The following is a 22,648-nucleotide window of genomic DNA, read 5'->3' as shown; positions in this document are numbered from 1 at the left end:
TTGCAGAGGTTTCCAAATGAAGGCGCTGGAGAAAGACGAAGTGCGCATGTTCAAGCCAATATCCGTGCAAGCCATGTGGTCCGCGCTGCAGGCCGTGCATCACTGTATCGCGACTGCGCGACGGCACAATTACTTCACGGGCGGACTATATCTGACGTGGACCTGCTATTACGAAAGCAGGGTGCAGTCGTCTAGAATCTTTCTGAACGAGTGGGAGCATGACGATTTCGTGTGGACTCGGAGACCGAATTATTATTCAATCAAGTGAGTTGAAACCGGAGGTGCTCGCTAACAACCGGAGTCCTCAAGTGGGTTTTGTGGCTGAATATTTTGACTATACAATTGGATAGTACATTCATATTGAAATGAACCCGAATATTTTCGTCTGACACTCGTCAGCGGTAATCTTCAGCAACCAGTAAAGAATTGCAAAGAACATTGTATATCAACAATCGTATCACAAAGTATGACATCACCAGCATGAAATTTCGAATACTTGACGCGAAGAGAAAGCTTAAGTTCAATGTCCTATTTTAACATGGTACACAAACTGATTCTGTAGGCACAGGCTTGGTTGTCGTATTTTGATAAAAGTCGACTCCAAGGCACCCAAAAGAAAGTGTGAACGAGCCTCTCTCGACCATTCGAAATCTGTCGTCTCGATAATTTTCGCAATTTATTTCATTTGTTTGTTCTGGTGTCTTGAATGATTACAATTCGTCAACCAGGTCTGCATCTTTCGAAGGAATTTGTTTATCATCTGTTTAATTATGAATTTATCATCACAAATATTATACCTATTCAATCGAAAGTGTTTGAACTTCCAAGTATTGCCATATATGACACATGAAATGCTAATTTATGATTTAATTTTGTTGCTCACCGCAAATATTATAATAACGTGGTATGGTCGCTGTTCAGGGACAAAGAACTCGAAAATACCGAAAGGCAGATTCGTGAAGTCCTGAAGCAGGTTATGATGCGGATGGATTTGGACAATTGCACGTGCAGGGACATTCGGGAAGAGCTAGAAAAGGCGGTGAGTATGTTGTGAGGGTCTTTCTACACGGGTTTAGATTGCTCTTCCGTCTGTACTGTTTTTCTGTTCTTTTAACAGCAACAGAGCTTGGATCTGAATGCAAAAAAAAATTAATTTTGGATTTTGGCCACTTAATTTTCATGACGCTCTTTGAATTGTTGATTTTGAGTCATTTGCGTTACTTCCTACATGACAGTGTCTTGAAGTGAAATATGGATTTTAATCTCAGATCTAGCACAGTATATGAGTCTGGGAATGCTAAATCCACCCATCTGTGCCATATACTTGGGCTGGACAAAGTCAAGTGCTAGTTCAAATATATGAAGTTCATACGATTGCAAGGAAAACTTGACCACTCGGCATATTTTTGTCCATGTTTTTGTGGCATATATACAGACTGAAGATATACACGCACACAATCTGTCTGTGCATATGCATAGCAAGAGTGCATGCTATCTACAGTATGTGATAATGCTCTGGTTGGTCAATTAAAAATATGTCCCCATGCGCATTATGCATACCCGCATGGTACAAGTTTTGCTTGCTATGAAAAAACCAAAGTTAAATTTTTCAATGGTGGGTACTTCAAATTTTTCTGCGTAGTCCTATGTCCGAACGTTGGCCCTGTCTTACGGAAAGCGTAAATCCAAATCTGGCTTCTTGCAAGGGAAGACCTGTTCGGCCTTGACAAACATCCTGATTTTGTTTTCAGACCGACCTGGACCTGACCGAGTTCAAGTCGTTCATCTACGACGAAATGGTCGTCATCCTGCAGCAGTTGGAGGCGTCGTCGAAAATCTTGGACTACCTCTATCTGGGCTCGGCTTGGAACGCGGCCGACGCGGAACAGCTCGAGATTCAAGGGTATTGTTTTGTAGCAGTGTGTTTTTATGTAAGACACGCAGTGCCAGCTTGATTGAATGGGCCGAATTATTTGGTGCAATGTTCAATCACTCACTTCCAAACTTGTAGTAACTGCCAATCTAGTTTGTTGGCGTTTATCAACTAGGTACTGGATTTTATAGCAGTTCTGTTGTAGTACTAGTTGTGGATTTGAAAAATTAATTGCCAATAAACTGGGAAATGCTCGTCAGTGTGATACCATTTTTCTGTTATGTGATGTTCTCGCAGCCATTGATTGGTAACTCAGAGTCATCGCTACTAACACTGGCATAGCCAGGGGCTGGGTGTTTGGGGTCAAGACCCCTCCCATTTTAGCCAGTTTGATCCGATTCCGATGAATAAAAGTGAATTAGCCGCTTTGTAATTGAATATGGTTATGGTTAGTTGTGGATTTTTAAAGGTTACATCTCGATTTAGTTATGAGTTTTGAAATGCGAGGAGTTCTAGTTTTAGTTGCGCATTTTGAATATCCAGCAGTTTGTTGTATTGCGCTCATCCCAAGTAGCGTATTTCAATCAATTCGGCACACATTACCTGTCACCGCAATGTAATTTCTAGTGGTGAGAAGTTTGATCACAATGATTATCATTAATGTTTTTCTTCTGCATGAGGTGCGATTCCAGCACCTCAATTAAAGTTAAAAAAGAGGAATCGAGAACATGAACTGTACACAGAGGACAGGGAATGTTTCAATCGCTACTCCGACTCTTAACCAAATTAGTCCAGCTACTTGAATTATACTGCCAATTTCTGTTGGCATACTCGGTTCTGTTACCTACAATACTCGTTCTTCATTCCCAGGATCACCCACATCTTGAACATCACCGTCGAAGTGGACAATTACTTCCCAGGCAATTTCGCGTACAAAAACGTACGCCTCTACGACGAACCGCAATCCGACCTGCTCCCTTGGTGGAACCAAACGTACAAGTTCATAAAAGGCGCCATGCGGCAAGGGGGCAAATGCCTGGTGCATTGCAAGATGGGTATTAGCAGGTGGGTTTTGTGTGGGCTGTGTGTGGGCTGCGTACTGAACGTGTCTCGATGAATTCAAGTGATTACCCGAATCCGGGCCTGATCTGACGCCAAACCCAGAGTCGATCACCGATGGTAATCGAGTGGAAGGGGAGTTGATGCTGTGAAAATTGCACTACATTCAAGCACCAAAAAACTTCCAGAGCAAAAGCATTCTAATAACAGAAGCAGTTGTTCTCAAAGCTAATGCTTCCGATGTACCTCGATCTAACTTTGAACATGATTTAAGTCGGATTTTTTTAGCTGCTTCTGCAAAATTGTGTTCCGTCATGTGAATTTCGCTTGGTTTTTCTATCTTTGACTGGACTTCTTCTGCGCCAGATCGTCAGCCACGGTGACTGCGTTCGTCATGAAGGAACTGCAGTATTCGATGGAGAAAGCGTTGGAATTTGTGCGCGAACGCCGCCCGATCATACTGCCCAATTTGGGTTTCATGGATCAACTACGGGAGTACGAAGGGATATTGAAAGCCAGGTAGGGGATTCCGGCCCTATGCCGAATCAGGAAGGGCTGGCCTTGGTACGGAGGTTATTTTAGGCGGGTTTTTGCGTAAAATTATCACCCTGCGTGTTTATGGTGAAGCGCTCCACCATGTTTTGATAGTATCGATCGAATTTTTTGAGCAAAAGCGGCCACTCATGCCTTGTTTGAAAGAAGACATCTCTGTCGCAGTGAAGAGCACGTAGTTATTCGCACTATTCACACTTTATATTTTGTGAAGTAGAAATTGTTTGGCGATATGTTTGTGTGACTTTTACTAGAAAAATTGCCGTGGTGACTGGCCAAAATAGCCCCTGCATCATAGTAGTGTGAGTACGTGTCCGAAATTGCATGTACTCGCAGTGAATTTTGTGATTTTGAGTTAGTCGCAAAGATGCAGCCGGCATCTTTGAGAGTAGCCCCCTCTGAATATCTAAGGTTGTACATTTTGAGGTTTATTGCCCGGAAATAACTTTCTGGATTGATTCTAATTGTCATAGCGAACAAGTGACTTTGGTCTCTTTTTCCTTTTCCGGATGTGTTTGAATACTGTTAACGTTAAAAGTGCTTGCCGATTGCCGTATTGTATGAGACATCCTCCCGCTTAGTTACACATTTCCATCTCAGCTCGCAACGACACAACGCCCTGTTCCGTTCGTTGTCTGAGAGCAACTTGTCATCCGACCAATCCGGCATGACCAAGGACGAGAAGTCTGGCGGGACGCAGCCCTTGCTAGCGGGCGAGAGCAACATCGACTTCAACAGACGCCTGCTGGACATCACGTCCGCCTCGCGAAGGTGAGATAGCGTCATGTGCGGATTGGAAAACGCAGATTTGACAAATTTTGTAGTATTTGTGTTGGTGAATTTTTAAATTTCGCACAGAATTCCTAGTAATTGAAAAATTTTCACCATCCAAACAGATTCACGCTATTAGTCATAAAAGCATGATACAGATGAAGATGCGTATCATTTATAAACCGAAGAATTACTATTTTCTGTTTCTAAATAAGGTGCTTATTTCCATCTAACTTAGTACCTTCACCTTCATGCTTCCTGCTACAATTTGGCGATTGGACATCTTTTATAAACAGAGAAAATACTCTTTTTTTCCTTAATGAATAATGGTTTATTCGATCTCCATCCACTGCTATGGTGCCCGAATCCCGCTAAAATCTGGCTAGGCGTAATGCGATCCAAATCCCCTCACGACTTATAAACAGAAAAAAAAAGACTATTAGTTCTGTTTATAAAGAATATGCTAGTATCATGCCTGTGTCGGGCTAAGATTCAGCTATAAATATGGCGATGCGAATCCACTCCCTCTCATTACTTACAAACAGAAAAAATTACTATTATTTCCTTTTTGTAGATATTATGCTGCCATCGTGCCTAGGTTTGGCTAAAATGCGGCTACAAAAACCTTCGATCCAAATCTACTCTACCATTTTCGTTTGTAAATACGCCTCGTATTGTAATTTGTATGTTGGGAAATAATCTTTACCTGTTGGCGGTAGGTATCGTCATCGTAGATCTAAATCTTGGACTGCCGGCGATCTGAGGTACAGCGAAGAGGACGACATCTTCCTGGACCTGTACGGCGACGACATCACGGAGCCCCACTCCGAACCGCAGGGGCTGGGGGGCCTGAAATCGAGCGGCATGGACAAGATGGGCGAACCGCCTCGGACCGCGTTCGGCAGGAAGAAGAAGCGTAAACTCCAGAGGCGTCACACGGACATCGGCGGGATTTCCGACATTCTGCGGAGCGACGAGAGCGTGGTGGCCAATTCAGAGTGAGATTGCCTGAATTTGTGTTTGAATTGTTAAATTGCTGTGTTACAAACGGAAAAGTGCACTTTTCTGTTGGAAAATAACGTTTCCTGCCCTTCGAATCAATGCTTGTGCTAGAATCTAATTTCTCAGCTTAACTTGAACTTCCACTTTTACAGTGTTCATAGTTTTGTACACATGTGTCCCAGTCCCTGTAATAGGAAATGATAAACATAAGTGTTTTTCAGCTTGAAAATAGAATTGCGGTTGGAATTGTAGCAATTGTATCTCATACCGAAACTTAAACTTTCACTTTTACGGAATTTGTAATTCCTCAAGCCATCTCCGCCTGTTAGTGCCTGCAATATGAATTCATTATCACAAAATTGGTATTTTGTCCATTTGAAATTAGTATTTGTACACGTGGTGTAATTTGCAAGAACGGGAACATTTAATTTGGCCATATTCGTTATTCCTCTAGGCATTTCTGCCAAGTGCCTGTCAGTCCCGACAATAGGAAGTTACAAGCAGAAAAATTGTATTATAAATAAAAAATATAACTGCCCTCGGAAATAATCATTTGTAATCGGGGTTGAAGTTTATAAAATAACTCAAGCTTTGACTTCGCACCATTCGTAATCCGTTCGGGCATATCTGCCTGTCCTTACAATAAGAAATTATAAACATAAAATAGTATTTTTGTCTTAGAATTGAGCATTTGTAGGATTTTAGATCTTAGCTTTAGTCTTCATTCTCGTCTTTACGTATTAATATCAGTGACTTCATGTGTCTCCAAGTCCTGTAGCATGAAAATATTAACAGGAAATAGTATTTTTCTGCGTAAGAATGGCGGTTCCTTCGTATAATTTTCGATCTCAACTTCAGTCTCCGCTTGTGACTCCCAAGTCTCTGCAGCAGTAAATTATGAATGAAAAAATTGTAGTTTTGGCCCTATTAAATAACCTTTCTTTCCTCATCTAGCTGCGGCGTCATCACAAACCGATATTCGTGGAGTCCCTCTTCGATAACATCAAGCGAAGACAACGCAGACGTGTCTCGAGTCCCGAGAATTTTCGGCAAAAGCACCGTTTACCCCCGGGACAGGTCCGCCCAACAGCCCGAAGCCATCGACGAGGTCTTCGAAAAGGAGGACCTGGACACAGACACGGCATCGGAACAGCCGTCCGTCAAAAATATCGTCAGCAGCATTGAGTCCAAGTATTCGAGTAGGACCCATTCGCGGGCCGGGTCGGATCTGAGAGAAATTGTGGTGAAGGAAAGGACTTTGTCACAGAACACAGACCCGAACTCGCAAAGCGCGAGTACAGAGAATCCAAATTCGAACAACAACAGTTCGAAGCCGAGTGCGGCGCCCTCTGAAGCCAAAGTAGTGATTATACCACTTCCTGACAGTAAAGTCGAAGCAAAGCCAAAGGAATACCGCCCATTAACGGAGGAGCAACTGAGAATTATAAGAGAAGTGAGTTTCGAGATTCCCTTAGGACAGGGGCGGGCAACATACATGATAATGTGGCCGCGCCCCCAAATTTTAGTGACTGTATGTTATTACATACGTGTGTGCGCAGCGTGCGAGAGTGGAGCTTGCGCGTAAGTTCGTCGAAGCGAGAAGACTTGCATTATCGGCATTTACGATGCACGCAACCCTAATGTTGTTTGTGGTAATCATGGTGTTTGTCGACTGCAATTGTCATTTGCACCAGTCCAATATTTCCGATTTTTGATTCCGTAACCGTCGACTTGTAGCACGGCACACTTCTAGGCTTTTGTAAGACACCGCTTATGCCAGGGGTCGCCAACTCAAAACGGGTCGCGGGCCACTTTTCAAATTTCGTAGAGGCCGCGGGCCGCATGAACTCGATATCAAGATAAAATAGGCCACACAGCCGAACAACGACGCTATCTCGTCGCCTACTCAACCCTAATGAATTGATATCTTGGTAAATTTGGGGTACCGGGCCTATCGAACTTGTCAAAATCTTAATTAAGGTTTGCACCGTGTGTTGATTGATCAGAGAGAAGCAGAGATGGTGTCGTCATATTTATGATAATGCTGTTCTCAAATCCACATCGTCTTCGTCGTTATCGGCGAGAAATGGCTTTAAAGTGACATTGCTCTTGTTAAAATACATTCGTTAAATACAATTTATTTCTTGTATAAGTAGATAAATGGGCGAATAATGTATCGATTCAGCAATCCGGCCCGCCAGGTACTTAATTTTCCTATATCCAACCCGCCGACTGAAGAAGTTGCCCGCCCCTGCCTTAGGATAACCGTATGTCATTTTTAAGCGGCTGGTTTTTCCGAAAAATGTTGGCATCACTTTTTAAAACTGTAAAACACGACCTCAATGGGATGCAAAACCAACGACCCGTTGGTTTCACAATTTCTACGCGTAACCAACTACGCCACAAAGCTGGACCAGAGTCGGTGAACCAAGGGTGTCTATAATCAAGAAGACGAGAAAACCTTGTAAAGATGTACATGTTTTGGTTACTTCGGTAACGAGTCCAGAACATATACCTAGTGCGAATAGGTATGTGTTGTTCGCTGCGACAGAGATGTCATTCAAACAAACCATGAGTGACCGCTTTTGCTCAACTATTTCCATCGATACTATCAATACATGGTGGAGCGTTTCACCATAGATACACACGAGACTGAATTGCATTTCGAACTTCTGTATCTCAAAGAAGCTCTTTAGTAGAAAAGGAAGTAGTTTGAAAACAAACCACTCAAGTAAATAGTGTGAGTAGGCAAATCTTACTTCGGTACTCTGAAAAAGTAGAAGTACTTTGTTACTGACAGCGTCTATGCCAGCTCGAGTACTCCTATATAAAGTACTCCTAAATGTTAGTGCACCCAATTTTGCATATTGCATTGCTGTCTCAATTTGGAAAACTGATGGCTTATTCCGTTTTGCAGGTCGGCCTGACTTTCATCGGCGAGAAGAGGCCGAGCGATTCCAGCTTGTCCCCGGAAAAAGATGCGGAGCCCGGGTCCCGTCACTCGTGCAAAGTGCGCAAAGGGCTGGTGAAGAGAATGGCGCGGACTATCGAAAGCGGCCAGGCCGTGGAGCCGGACCGGGAAGCCTCAAAAAAAGAGGAACCCGCAGAACACGAAAACAAATTGACGCGAATGCGATCGTTTGACGCGCCCACCCCGTACAACCGGTTCCAGCAGTACTTCGCCACGGGCGGCCGGGCCATCAAAAAAAGCGTGTCTTTCAACAAGGACAGGTACAGGCGCGGCGTGACTAGGACGCAGTCCGAGAGGGTGCCCGGGTCCAGGGTGCAGCCTGTCGTTATCGAGAACTGCGTGTCGGCGAATTCAGCCGATACAGAGGTGATCGTAAATAGTAATGGCGCGGACAAAAATTCGGCGTTTGCCGTCGAAAACGGAGAGCAGAATTCTAAAAAATGCATTCAAAGCAACTTGAACCGAATCGACAGGCAGAACTCGCTTTATAAATCGATTTAAACTGTATCGGCGGTCGAAATCTACCGTAGATTATAACGCTGCACGTACCGTTGGGAAAAATAGAGTACCTGTCCTAGGCTGAGGGTGGAGTGTGATGGTATCACTTGTTAATTTTCTTTGTGATCGCATAATAGGCACACATTTCCACGTAATCCACGCTCTTATGTCTTCATAATGATCGATACTCAAAAAATCATCTCAATGCCTAACACTTGAGTTTGTCACGCACTACATATATGGCATCGGGGCTGCAACTAGGGGTGTAATAAATGACATTTGATTTAGTGACAATCACGCACACTGCCGTGGTGATGATAGAATATATTGTCTGCCCGGTATAACTAAAGCATTATGCTATTGACAATCGAGTAATTCCAAGTATTTCAAGACACGACGTTTGCGGAAATGATTTCTTTTCGATTGATCCGGTGAAATCCTGGGTTTAGCGTACTTGAATGGATTTAAGGGTGCCCGTCGGCTTCCGTCATGTTAAATTTGTGCAGACACGCGCCCGAATTGCCGTCTCGAAGTATACATGCCAGTTTGCGAATGAAATAATAGCACTTACCCTACACTGATGGCGCTCGCGTGTTAAATGCATTATTATCGCAACAGTTACTGCGACATAGTCCAGACGCCGAAATTTCGAGGGACGTAATGTGCAATGCATAATTTGTTGTATCTACGCCGGCTGTAATCGTAATGGCCGTAATCTTCAAGCTTGTCTTCCTGTGGTTTGATTTACACTCTATGGCTTCTGGAACGGTGCTGGCGACTTTGTTCGGTCTCGTTTGCTGGCTTACGCCTGTTAGTGTAGGTTAGGCTGAGTCATGACATTGTAAAAAGAACTGTGTCTTCAGTAGCCCATATCCGATCGTACAGCGAAAAATCGGGAATAGGCTGCCATTAGTTTTTCAGAGATTGAATGCAGAGACTTGCTACCCTGTCTGATCGTATTAAGCCAGTTAAACGCCTTACGATTTGGCTGTTATCATGATTTTGACTTGCTTAATTCTTCTTGGAAGTCCAGGGTGTCTGTGGGCTGAGATGTTGCTAACTCCCTTATAAAAGAACATGGCAGGTGTTCGCCTTCAAAAATCTTGTGTATCCAGACTGCGTAGGCCTACAGCATACCCTTTCCTGGTCGCCGGGAATTCATTTTAAGGCGATCACGTGGCGAATTTTCTTCAAATCTTCAAAAAATTTTAATGGTGGGGCCGCTTCCGAAGCTTAGAGAATACTCTTTTTTGTGGGTCAAACGCCGGTGTATTTTATCGAAAAAGTCCTCCGCCTGCCACCGCCACTGTCAATACAGTGCCGGCAATCAATCTTTACATTTGGTCTGCAAAATAAACCTTTAACTGTTAAATCTGCAAAAGATCTTAGCTCACTGCTCCCGACAAAAGCATTGTTTCACAACAACGATTGTCGTTATATCATAAGCTACTGTCAGGCAACACTTCGCAGCAAAGCCATTGCTCTGTGTGCCTGCTGTTGCTTTACGGCTTTGCGAATAGTGCGGTCGCGTAGTACGGCAACATTCATTCGAAAAAGATGCAAATGGAGGAAAAATATTGTGACTTGACTTGAAGAAGGGAGATTGTGTGATTAGTATAGCCGGAGATATTGGTGTTTCCAAAGGGGTAATTTATCAAGTAAAGAGGCCAAAAAGATTCCAAATGTAAGGATTCTTTTGGCCGTCACTGTATTAAGGTGTGCTTCGCGAGATTGTGTTATTATCCAGCATGTCCAGACGAATGTAGCTCAACGTTTATTTCTATCCGCCGAGTTCTATATCATGCGAAGCCAATGTAATTTATTTGAATGCTCTTTTTCTTGTGTTGCTGAAGTGGCAATTACGCGGAGTTTGCGGTGATTAATATTTTTCTGCGCATTTAACGTGTCCTGCCATTATGTCAGTGTATCGCGGCCATAACGCCCTTTCCTACCACAGAGAGTAGAGCATTTGCTCTTCTTAGTTGAGTTGATAGGACGATATCTTTCATTATGCGGTCATATTGATACTGTGATGTGTGTTATCGCTCATAATAATTTGTGTATCGTTACTCCTATTTTAATAATTTTCCTGCCTTGTAAAAAGCTTTGCGAAACATCCCAATGTTGAGGTCATGTTTCAGCAGATAGTAAATCAGTCGTGATACCTGGATTTTTCTCAATCTCACGCCATGTAGGACATCAACCTATGTACAGGAGTAAGCCGACATTTGACGCCAACAACGTAGATTTCATGTAACGCGACAAGATATACACACTGGCAAGTTTGACGTGTATGCAGTTCATGAGCTATGCTTCCGAAAAGTGTACTAATACCGTAATTATGCCGCTTTATTTAGTGTGACATGCGCAGAATTGCACCGTGTTTTTATATATCTATGTAAGTAGGGATATAGTAGTCATTTTAGTTCTCTTAGGTTGACCTTTACTACCAATAAAGTTACTTCTTCAGAGCAATATTCATTTGTACCGAGCTGAAACTGTGGCAATTTTACGAAGTGGGGTCCTAGCCTGGATATGGAGGGGAATTCGATAATAACAGACGTTTCTTTCTCAGTGGTGACCGCGATGCTTGAGTTATCCGTGTAAAATGATGCCGTGGTAGACACAAGCTTTCATCAAAAGAGACAGCAGAAGTGGTCGGTAACGAGGTTCTTGTACTTTTTCTGAGTTTTTTACCCAAGGTTAATTACGTTTACCAGGTTTGTCAGGACACGAAACGAGTCGCGATTTTTGATGACTCGACTCGAGTCGTTTTTCGATTGCGTAAAATGAGTCGACTCGAGTCATTGTGCATGACGCGAGACTAGGACGGCCAAAAAGGCATTTCATTGTAACTTTGATGAATAGTAAAGTCACCACATGATTGGTATTTCGTCTATCAGTCCTGATACTTGGAAAATAGGGCCAGAAACTGTTAGGACTGACGAAAGTAACAATATTATGAATGTGAGTCATTCTATATCCCAGAAGCAGAGTTGAAAAAGCGGATTGAACTCCGAACTGAACAGTGAACACAATGATTCGGACTTGAGTGAGATTGACTTTGGACTTGGTTGCAACCCTGTGTTTTACACACCGGTTTTTGGAAAGCAGAAAGTAGTTCCTGGCTTGGCTTGCAATAAAAACGGACTATATCTTCAAAAATTGCACAATTTTGTGGTGACACCTTGACCAAATGGCTCATCACCGGAGATGCAAGGCCGTGGCACCAGAAGCCGCGCGATTTTATCTTGTTCACAATAGCGTATTCTGATACGAAAATGTGACTTCGTGGTGGTTGCGCGAGTCCTCTAGAACTGTAGTTTTCAACCAGTGAGCTGTGAGATGTTCACAGTTGCGCCGCGACGTAATTTATAATACGAAAGAGATTTGCTTGGTCCAGTCATTTTTCAAATGATAATTTTTCAAAATGTGCGGGTTAAACATTCGTTCCAAAATCGGCATCGTGTGGCGAAAGAGTTGCCATAAACCGTTGCCTAAATGGTTGAATGTAAAAGTGACATAGCGCTAAAAATATTATACAAATACATGTTTTCACACGCTTCTAGATAACCTCTCACTCGGACGGTCCCCCAGCCTTGCAAAGGCATTTAGTCTTCCAGAGGGATATTAAAACTTTTTAAGTGCGTATGTCTTTCGGATTATCTGCATGTTTGGCCCAAAGTGCAGGAGTGGACGACTGTACGTCCCATAATAGCCTTCGGATTAACGCTGCGAAATCCCAACTATTGGTCGTGAACTCCTGCGATAACGTAACCGTTGACATCGCTGGCCAACCAAATTCCAACGCTAGAAATGCCAAATACCTTGTTGTTTTACTGGATTCGGACATGTCTTGGAAGAGTCACATACAATCACTCAAACCACAACTATCGAAGGTATATGGTCTGTTTCGCCGCCTTAGTTACACTCTGCCCGCTGGGGTTCTGTTGATACTCCTCAGCACTCTATTCCTATCAAAGTTACAATACGGAATTCTTTGCTGGGGTGCTGCCTGGAAGAATACGATTGATCCACTGCAAAAACTACAACATCGGATCATCCGTATTATTGTCAAAGCCCCATGGGGGCCTGGATGTGCAACTGATAAATCGCTACTCAAAAGATTTTGTGTTCTAAACATAGAAGCAGGGATATCTAGATATCCCTGATAGAAGATATGGAAGCTAGAAATTGTCAAGTGTGTATCAGTTCCATTGCGGTTGTAGCATCTGTCCCAGCAGGGTGTCAACAATCTTTCCACGCGTACCCCTGCACCCATAACCTAGTTTCCCCCGACCTTAATCGTATTGACGAAGTTGCCTGTGTAGCGTCCCCGATTCGGCGATAATTGCTTAACGGGGAAGTCGTGAGTGTGTTCGGGTCTCGGAACCTCTCCTGGCGACGGACGGTTGTTAGCACAGCACACGAGCCCAGCGTTGTACCATATATAAATCAGTTTAATTTCATAATCCAAGGCGAATCTTCAATACAGCCAAATACGCCAGTGTACTGTACACTAGTACACAATACACACAGACGATCGTTACCGCTCCATCCCTAGCCAAAAAACCACGTGCCAACCGCAGAACTTCAGCGAACATTCCATGCGATACTACGAAGGAAGCGCGAGTGTAACAAATCAAGCGTGACGACACAATGTAATTACTGGACTGTTACAAATCGAATACCAGGGTTTTCACACTACCCTCACCTTTCTGGATTGGATTTTCCCTACAAAAAAATCTCAATCACACAAAATCTACTCAACTAACCAACCCTACAAATGACAGTTGTGATCGCTAGCTCATCAAATCACATACAGTATTAGGCCTAGTATACAAATGTATAGCACTTCGTTCCACTCAATCGAAAAAAAAAAGATTAAACTACTATGTCCGTTCCAAATTCGTCATCCCCGCACAGTCCCATTTCCACAACTCCTTCACGTCACTGCACCGATTCGCTCCTTCGACGTGGTCAGTCTCGCTCCTCGAATGGTCAGCCTCAGACACTCAGTCAAAATCCCATTGGTCGCGAATGGGACGAAGGATTTCCGCAGCTCGCACCAACATCCCTGGGCATCTGAACTCTCACGTGCACTCAGCGCAACACCATTCTCACGCTTAGTGAAGAAAACATCGGCAGCCGCATTACTATGGCAATCATTCTCCTGCTGCTCGGTCTCAGGTAAACACGAAACGTTGCTCTCAACGACCAAAACCGGCCGTACCGTCGAATCAATCCCGTCCGCAGCAGCGTTACCCCGGCAAGTGTCCGTTTTCCTACTTTCCTTGTCGTCACGACAGCCAGAACACGGCAGCTTTGTCTCAGGCATGCTTGACTCCTTGCCTTCCGCGACCAGTATCGCGCATGTCGTCGACGGAACCTCATCAGCAGTGCCATCCCAGTAGGTGTCCGCTCTCCCACCCACGTCATCGTCATTCGTCACAGCAGCCACTACCCTGTTGCTCAGTCAAAGGCAAGCCTGACTCCTTGCTTTCCGCGGCCGATAGCTCACGCATCGTCCAAGTAGCTCCAACAGCAGTAGTGCCATCCCAGTGGGTGTCTACCCTCCCACTCACAGCGTCATCAAGACAGTCACTACTCTGTTGCTCAGTCCAAGGCAAGCCTGACTCCTTGCCTTCTGCGTCCAATGGCGCATGTGTCGTCAAAGCAGGTCCATCAGCAGCAGTGTCATCCCTGTGGGTGTCTACTCTCCCACTCACAGCGTCATTAAGACAGCCACTGCTCTGTTGCTCAGTCCAAGGCAAGCCTGACTCCTTGCCTTCTGCGACCAATAGCGCTCCAGTCGTCAAAGCAGGTCCATCAGCAGCAGTGCCATCCCAGTGGGCGTCTACTCTCCCACTCACAGCGTCGTCAAGACAGCCACTGCTCTGTTGCTTAGTCTCCCTCTCAGGCAAGCCTGAATCCTTGCCTTCCGATTTCCGCTTTGAAATGCTCGTTCTAGCCGAAAGAAGCCCTGTCCGGCTGTTGCGCACACGGTCAATCCCAGCGGTGACTCCGGCCCCTTGGTCCCCTCGCTGCATCCTTTCATTGTATCCGTTAATGCACGCTTGTACCTTGTCCGACAGCTTCTGTAGAACATCCCTACGCCACTGCTCCGTCATGGCAGTCTTCCAGTCCATGTCGTTCCAACCGAACCGTCACTTTAAGAAGAGCTCCTGGCGTGCTCGCCAAGTTTGTAGCGTCCCCGATTCGGCGATAATTGCTTAACGGGGAAGTCGTGAGTGTGTTCGGGTCTCGGAACCTCTCCTGGCGACGGACGGTTGTTAGCACAACACACGAGCCCAGCGTTGTACCATATATAAATCAGTTTAATTTCATAATCCAAGGCGAATCTTCAATACAGCCAAATACGCCAGTGTACTGTACACTAGTACACAATACACACAGACGATCGTTACCGCTCCATCCCTAGCCAAAAAACCACGTGCCAACCGCAGAACTTCAGCGAACATTCCATGTGAAACTACGAAGGAAGCGCGAGTGTAACAAATCAAGTGTGACGACACAATGTAATTACTGGACTGTTACAAATCGAATACCAGGGTTTTCACACCTGCGAAGCACATGCTTTGTGTGATCGCCAAGTGTAGCGGGCGTGCTCGCGCGTCAGTCGCAGCGAGTCGTAGGGCCTATATAGATAGGGTTGCATTTAAAACAAAAATCAATTTAAAACAAACATGTTTAAAACAAGGTCCTAACTTAAAACACGTTTTTATTGCGTTTTTTCAAGTCATGACGCGTGTGTGATCAGTCGGCTTGTGCGTACAACAGGAACTGTAGCATCGAATCCAATCGAGCACTATACCAGCGTGTCTTGCAACAAGTCGTTGCATCGACCGCTACAGCGGTCAATGTCCCTAAAATTTCAACGACTACTTCACCTCGGAGTCAAAAGCGAACATGTACGGCACACGCGCGCCAACGAAGAACAACTACCATATGATCAGGACGGAATACAAGAAAACGCATTGCTCTATCAAAGTATGCTGGACCAAATTGTGGCATAGCATCTCGCCGGCTATCCGACAGTCGTCGAGCATGTCGCCGCATTCACGTCGAAATACAAGCAATTTTTTCTAAATGAATAGCCCACTAGTCAGCCTTTAGGATTACCGGACCACGACCTGACATATCGATCTCGCTTTCCACCACATGCCACCTCATTTTGTCGCTTGCCTTATATATTCTCTGCTTTACTTTTCATTCAGTGTGCATGCCCCTTCTCCACTTCGCCTATAGGCTAAGGTGGGTGTCTATGATTTCAAAGACTACTCCAAGTCATTTTGACACCTTCCTATCTTTTCATTGTATCGCAGTTTTGTTGTGTTTTGAAATGATGAGAATATTAATAATATACTGATCTGATCTCGCCCCTTTAAAATAATTTTGCATCAAGTGTAGGCAATAAACACAACCGAGTTATCGTCGTCATAGGCTAGGGTTACCATATTTCAGCAACCCAAATTCCATACACTCTTTAGCGCCCACTGGTGGATTTCAAAATGATTTATGACGTCACAGTAGTAAAGCTTTGCTCATAGCAGGGATATCTAAAAATATCTAAAAGTTTTAGCAGGGATATCCCTGGCTCATAGACCAGCGGTGGTCGCGATGCGGTTCAGGAGTATGTGGCTATTTGTGTTTTATAATCGGGACCGAAAGCACATGTTTTCAGCCTCCTCCCACCCAAATAAACAAATACCCACACTATAGGGTATTCGATGCAACTTCTGGGGGGGGGAAGGGTGATTGCTATATGAATTGGGTTTCTATATGCATCTGGTGGTTAAATTATTTGAATGAATTCTGTCAATAATACTGGTCGTTACATATATTACTATATAGATACTACTCTCCGGCCACCTGATCAGAGTTAGCGGTAGAGCTGGTGCAGGATAATGAGCTCGAAAATACAAGGAGCGTAATTGCACATCGTTAAGTCATGTTCATGTCCTACCGATAAGATTGTTTATCAGCCTCATGCCGGTGCGCACGACATCAATTCCACATCAATTGGTTTCGAATCTTTTATGATCGTGACTCCATCTCCAATTTGAAAATGTTCCGTGGCCCAGATCAAAAAAGAAGTCAGCACCTTTGCTCAGACTTACTCACGGGCTAATTTGTAAGTTGATTACGTTCAACATATTCGAAAGCACCACAATAAAGACAAACGATTGGAACCACTATCTTTGAATGAAGCATTTAAACCGCCTCAACGATCTCTAGGAATATACCGTTCTCCTATAAATGCGATTACAATTAGGCTTATTCCAGTAAATGACTGTTATTTTTATTTATATTTTATTGCGGTTTTTGCGAGGGTGGTAGTCTCCATATTAAAATCAATAAATGTGATAGTAAATCGCGCGCATCGCGAAGACAAATATCATGCATCAGCGTAAATATTCCCAAAAATATTGTTTTTATGCTGATTTACGTCCAGTCTTCAAAATTCCGGACATTTGGCATATTTTAGAAATTCCTCCCGGACGCTAGTTTGAACAGTGAAATTCCGGACATGTCCGGGAAATTCCGGACGTATGGCAACCCTATCATAGGCCCCGACACAGCCAACGATATTTATAATTTCAAGAATTATTTCATTGCGATGGATGAGCTTAGCGATAAATAATATTCGTGGAAGTGTTTTGAAAGGGCTCGTGTAAAATTACGTTCAGCTGAGGTCTGGCAAGAAATGTGTTATTCGTCGTGCGCACTGCGCATACTCAAAAAACCTTGCTCACATTGGCGGGGATAAGAGCAAAAGACTGCAGGCCTATACATTTTTAACACTGCATGGGTACGAGTTAACTGAACACGAACAGTATATGAACTACAGCCTGATGCATATTCTTATGCAATGAACTGAACAGTGAACATGAGCAAAACACTGAAGATTGCAATAGCGCTAACCAAGTAGCATTCATAATAATTCGTAAATGACTTCGGTTCTAGTAGAACTAATCCTGGATATACAGTAGGCTACAGTACGTCTCGTCACCGCGGAAGTAGAGGCACAAATCCACAGCAGCTAAGGCAGACTTAACGTTACACCTTACACACGGCAATATAAAAGCATGATCGTTGGTCGTCAGAGCCTTATTAATGCACGCTGTACACTGTACAGCAGGGGTTCTCAACCTGGGGGGCGCGGGAGGCTCTCAGGGGGGGCGCGAGAAATTTTTGTCAATTTTGTCAATGTCTGTATAAATTGGGACTTAACATGTGTTTCACAACCATTCTGAAGAGACGATTATTGAAGATTAAACATAATTAGTATTCTAGAAAGCTTGACAAACTCAAACTCCAGCAGTTGCGCTCAACGGAGTATAGGCTGACTTCAACTTCATTTGAGCAAATTTTTGATATTCTTTGAAGATTTAGAGAAATTCCCACGTGCAAGTCATTCATTACTTTATAACTTTGGCAGTAGCCTAAATCTCTGTGCGCTAGGTAGCTGTTGTTGATAGCTGGCGAACTGCACTGCTTAAGACAGACTTAGATGCAATATAGGTTGCCCGGTTTCGTCCTCAATTTGGCTATAAATCAACACAATTTAATTCATTTCCAAAACTGATCAAATTTAGCATGACAGGACAGAACGACGCCGTGCTCTCTGTAGTCACTACCAGCATCAGGATTAGTCTCAGTGCAACCTACCTTGAAATTAATTGATGTTCTTTTCAATGTTTTTTTTTTTGTTATTTTCAAACAAGTTTGGGGAAGTTTGTCAGCAATGTAAAAGACTAAACAACCGGAATGCGGATTCAAAATTGGCGTAAGATATACCTCTTGTATACTATTAGATCAGGGGTGGGCAGCCCGTACGGCAGCATGCGGCCGTAGAAGGGAATTTGTGCGGCCGTCGACGCCTAATTCAATTAGTATGTGTTGGCAGCCGCAGACATGCAAATTGCAATTACGAATTCACTCCCGAATTTTCGAGAGATTTTATTTAATCTTGAAATTTTCTTCGCGCTCCGCGCAATTCAACAAGACTTCATTTTTCGATTTTAATGCATTAGCGCCTTTCTTACTTGGAGCAGGAAAGGGAATCCTCAAGAAATAACAATTCATTCGCGGCTCTGAAAAATTTTCGCGCACGGCGCGACAATATGCACTCCCAGCAACTATTCATAACATTGCCACTCGCGATTTCGGTGCGTACAATAGACCGTTGTGAAAAGTAGAATAGTCCGGAGTTCACCGGGAATGGATATGGACAGTTTACCATAGGTATTTAGCGTCCAGATCGTTCATTGCGGCTATGCCCTGGAATGCGGCCTTAGGCTACATAAGTAATCGAAATGTGGTCATGACTAGCAAGAAGGTTGCCCACTTCTGTATTAGATGATGTACTCTTTTTGACATGACGATAAATGTAAGGGGGGTCAGGGGGGCGCGATTTTTTGACCATCGCCAAGGGGGGCGCGTGTCAAAAAAGGTTGAGAACCGCTGATGTACAGTGTACTTGGTAGGCTACAATTTTTATTTGCTTGGCACATAGCGTTGAAATGGCTGTTGCAGAAAAGTGTAATGGTGATGCGTCCTGCTTCTTGATCGGTAGGTCCTGGGTTCGATCCCCGGTCGGGTCATACCAAAGACTCGAAAATTGGTATCCGCAGCTATCCTGCTAAGCATCAAGGCAAAGCATCTCGATGGTGCAGGCGAAAAAGAATATCATATCTCTCTCTCTCCCGGACGGGTCAGACCAAAGACTTGAAAACTGGTATCCGCGGCTATCCTCTAGGTCGGCTACCGGCTACCTAGGGGAGACAAACTTACGGCCCGCCAGACGATTTCATCCGGCCCGCGGAGCAATTCTGAGTAGATTGAAAATTGCTATCATAGATCGTTAAGTCATGTTCAAGTCACACCGATAAGATTATTTATCAGACGAATGATTGCGTGCGCACTGCACCACTGAGCTATCAGCACATTCGGTGGTTTCCAACCTTTTATGGTCGTGACTTCATTTCCAATTTGAAAATGTTCCGTGACCCGGCTCAAAATTTGATAAGCAGATTACTTATTAAAGGTCGGCGCATTTGCCCAGACTTACCCACGACCTAGTTTGGAAGCTGGTTACGTTCAACATCTTCGCGAACCCCAGAATAAAGGCAAACTACTAGAACCACTATCTTTGAATGAAGCATCAAAATGGCCTAAATCGACTCTACGAATATACCGTTGTCTTGTAATTGCGATTACAGTTAGACTACTTTCTGTAAATAAATGTTATTTTTATTTATTTTTGATCGCAGTTTTTGCGAGGGTGGTAGTCACTGGCGTAGCCAGGGAGGGGCGAAAGGGGCGGTCGCCCCCCCCCCCCAAATTTTTGGAAAATTTTCGTAAAAGGAATAGATATTACAGTATTTGGGGCAGATGTATGTAACCTAAAATTTTTCTTCGCGCGATTTCTTGTCCATTCATGTCTTGATTTTATCATCGGTATCACGAACTCTTCCGCAAATACCCATTGTAGAGTTTAGCTGCATTCTCTATTATGAAAATACAACAGTACCAGTAGATACACTAGAGTAGCTCGAGGTTGTTGGATTGATTGAGTCTTTAGGAGTGTCAGTTCAGTATGGGAGTTGGGAACTGTTGACTCCGGCAACTTCCGTTCCGGGACACACGAAGATATATAAAGTATAGGCTACATGCGACTCCGCAAAGTGCGCTCCCAAAATGATTGTCGGCCATAAAACCGACCCAAAAGCCTTCGAGAAACATTTTCGGGTGCTTAAATGGTTGCATGGCGCCTAATGATCCTGTCCCTGCAATCGGGCCCCTCCAACATAAATGCGACTGCATGGCACAAGAAAATATCACCACTTCACGTTAAAAACTGCTAATTGGAAATTGAACGAGTCTGATCAAAGGAGGTTTTTTAATTGGTCTGATTTGTATCAGCGATTTCAATCTTTAAGGTATAGCGTCAATCTGTACCAGAGGTTACGAACTAACCGTGCTTCAACGAAGTGATAAGAATGGACACCACTTGTTCATACAGACGCACTAATATTATTGATCAAATTATTCCTTCATTTATCCAAAAAAAAAATACGTTCTGCACATTCTCTAGAACAGGGGCGGCCAACCCGTTGCCCGCGAGAAGGTTTTGAGTGACCTGCGGGTTAATTCTCGAAATTACTAATATTATCAAAAAATAAATTACCAAAACCAAATAACCAAATTTTGTTTAACTTGACCGCGAAATTTGGGATTTTGACGACTAAAATATCAGTTCCGACGCATTGGCGTAGCCAGGGGAGAGCCACATTTTTCGTAGATCGTTCTATATAATGTGCAACATTTCGCGCGGCTAGGTCGGGTATCCATCAGAAGACTTCATGTCATAATTGTTATTGATTTCGATACGTATAAATATAAGTATTGTTTTCACTCCTATCGGAAGAGTAAAAAAAGTTCATCAACATTCATATATAGTTCATATGGAACATATTATAGTTCAAGATGTATAATTAAGCGCCCCCCCCCCCCCCCCCGACTCTTTGACTTCTATCAGCCCTGTCGGTAAATCTGATAATGGAAACGTATTTGCAATATGCAAATAACAATATAATGAACCAAAAAAAATTTTCGCGCTTTGCGTGAAGGTGTGGTCGTCGGGGTTTTCCACAATCGCCATACTATCACATCATGTCTGTGTATGGAATATATATATATATATAACGATCGCCCCAGATGTTATGTTAATCATCCAATAAGGGCCCAAGTCCATCGTTTTTAGCTATTTTACTTTATCTTTAACGTTCATTTACGTCATCGAATTTTTCGCCCCCCCCCCCAAATATTTTTTCTGGCTACGCCCTTGGTGGTAGTCCCCATATCAAAACTAATGTGGTACTAAATCGCGCCTAGCGCGAAGAAAAATTTCATGTAGCATAAATCTGTCCCAAAATAATATTGTTTACGTTGATTTAGGAAAAATTTATGAGCTTACTTCAAAATTCCGGACATTTAGGCAGATTTTAGAAATTCTTCCAGGACGCAGTTTTAACAGTGAAATTCCGGACATGTCCAGGAAATTTCGGACGTATGGCAACCCTAGTCAATATGGCTCTTCGGTCGAAAAAGGTTCCCGGCCACTTTTCTATAGTAACCACTATACAGCCGTAAACCAAACTTTGCGCTGATTGGTCGAGAGACAATGACCATGGATACGGCGCAGCAACGGAGGACGCTGCATTTACCTAAGCCTAGTTGGCTCTACGATGTATTCCTATAGCCGTGTAGACTGTTTAAAAACGACAAGATAACAGTTAAATGTTTATTTCTTCATCAATAATAATAGGAATTAGGAAAGGAAATAAAATATTTACGAAAACATACTAAAATATAATGCCGAAATACTGCTGTGTTTATAAGTGCAGTCCCACCAATGGCAATGAACTGGGGAAGAACCGATCTTTCCATTCATCTCCTCCCAACGCAAAGTACAGGAAGGCTTGGGAATGCAGAGTAAGAATACAGGAATTCAAGCCTACTACGACATGCCTCATTTATTCCTACCACTTTTGCAAGGAAGATTTTGCTGCTAGTGTATCAGATCAGAGGTCTCGAACACGCGGCCCATATCGTAACAACACAGTCGATGACCTCATGAAATTTGAACTTGGGCGGAAATCACAGAAAAATATTTTTATTTTATTGCTATGCTGGATAATTACAAGTAAATCACTCTTATTGGCATCAAATTCAGGCCCAAATGTATGCCTCAAATAGTGACTGGGCACATTTTGTTATTTGGACTACAAAGGGATATGCGGATTTGCAAAGTATTAAGAGACCCTGAATGGAAACAAAACATTCCAAAACTCCAGGAATTTCATCTGGATGTAATGCTCAACCAACTACTCGAA

At 43.5% G+C, this 22,648-nt stretch overlaps 2 protein-coding genes across 3 annotated transcripts in view; one reads left to right on the top strand and one right to left on the bottom strand.

The window, feature by feature from the left end:
• Positions 1-11,203, top strand: part of LOC145434473 (uncharacterized) — a 30,098-nt gene extending 18,895 nt beyond the window's left edge. Inside the window, exons 5-13 of the mRNA XM_080311832.1 lie at positions 7-264; positions 922-1,039; positions 1,752-1,903; positions 2,744-2,938; positions 3,299-3,451; positions 4,085-4,255; positions 4,975-5,253; positions 6,212-6,710; positions 8,175-11,203. Coding sequence (XP_080167958.1) covers positions 7-264; positions 922-1,039; positions 1,752-1,903; positions 2,744-2,938; positions 3,299-3,451; positions 4,085-4,255; positions 4,975-5,253; positions 6,212-6,710; positions 8,175-8,729 — 2,380 coding nt within the window. The 3' untranslated portion in view covers positions 8,730-11,203. The remainder of the gene's footprint in view (positions 1-6; positions 265-921; positions 1,040-1,751; positions 1,904-2,743; positions 2,939-3,298; positions 3,452-4,084; positions 4,256-4,974; positions 5,254-6,211; positions 6,711-8,174) is intronic.
• The window catches only part of LOC145434474 (lysosomal leucine aminopeptidase-like), a 229,069-nt gene that overhangs the window by 141,584 nt on the left and 64,837 nt on the right, over positions 1-22,648 (bottom strand). The gene's annotated exons all lie outside the window — the stretch shown is intronic.

Source organism: Botryllus schlosseri, chromosome 2, assembly GCF_051294905.1.
Source record: "Botryllus schlosseri isolate E-star chromosome 2, Bs_hap1, whole genome shotgun sequence".
Taxonomy (NCBI): domain Eukaryota; kingdom Metazoa; phylum Chordata; class Ascidiacea; order Stolidobranchia; family Styelidae; genus Botryllus; species Botryllus schlosseri.
This window is presented reverse-complemented; position numbering and strand designations above follow the sequence as displayed.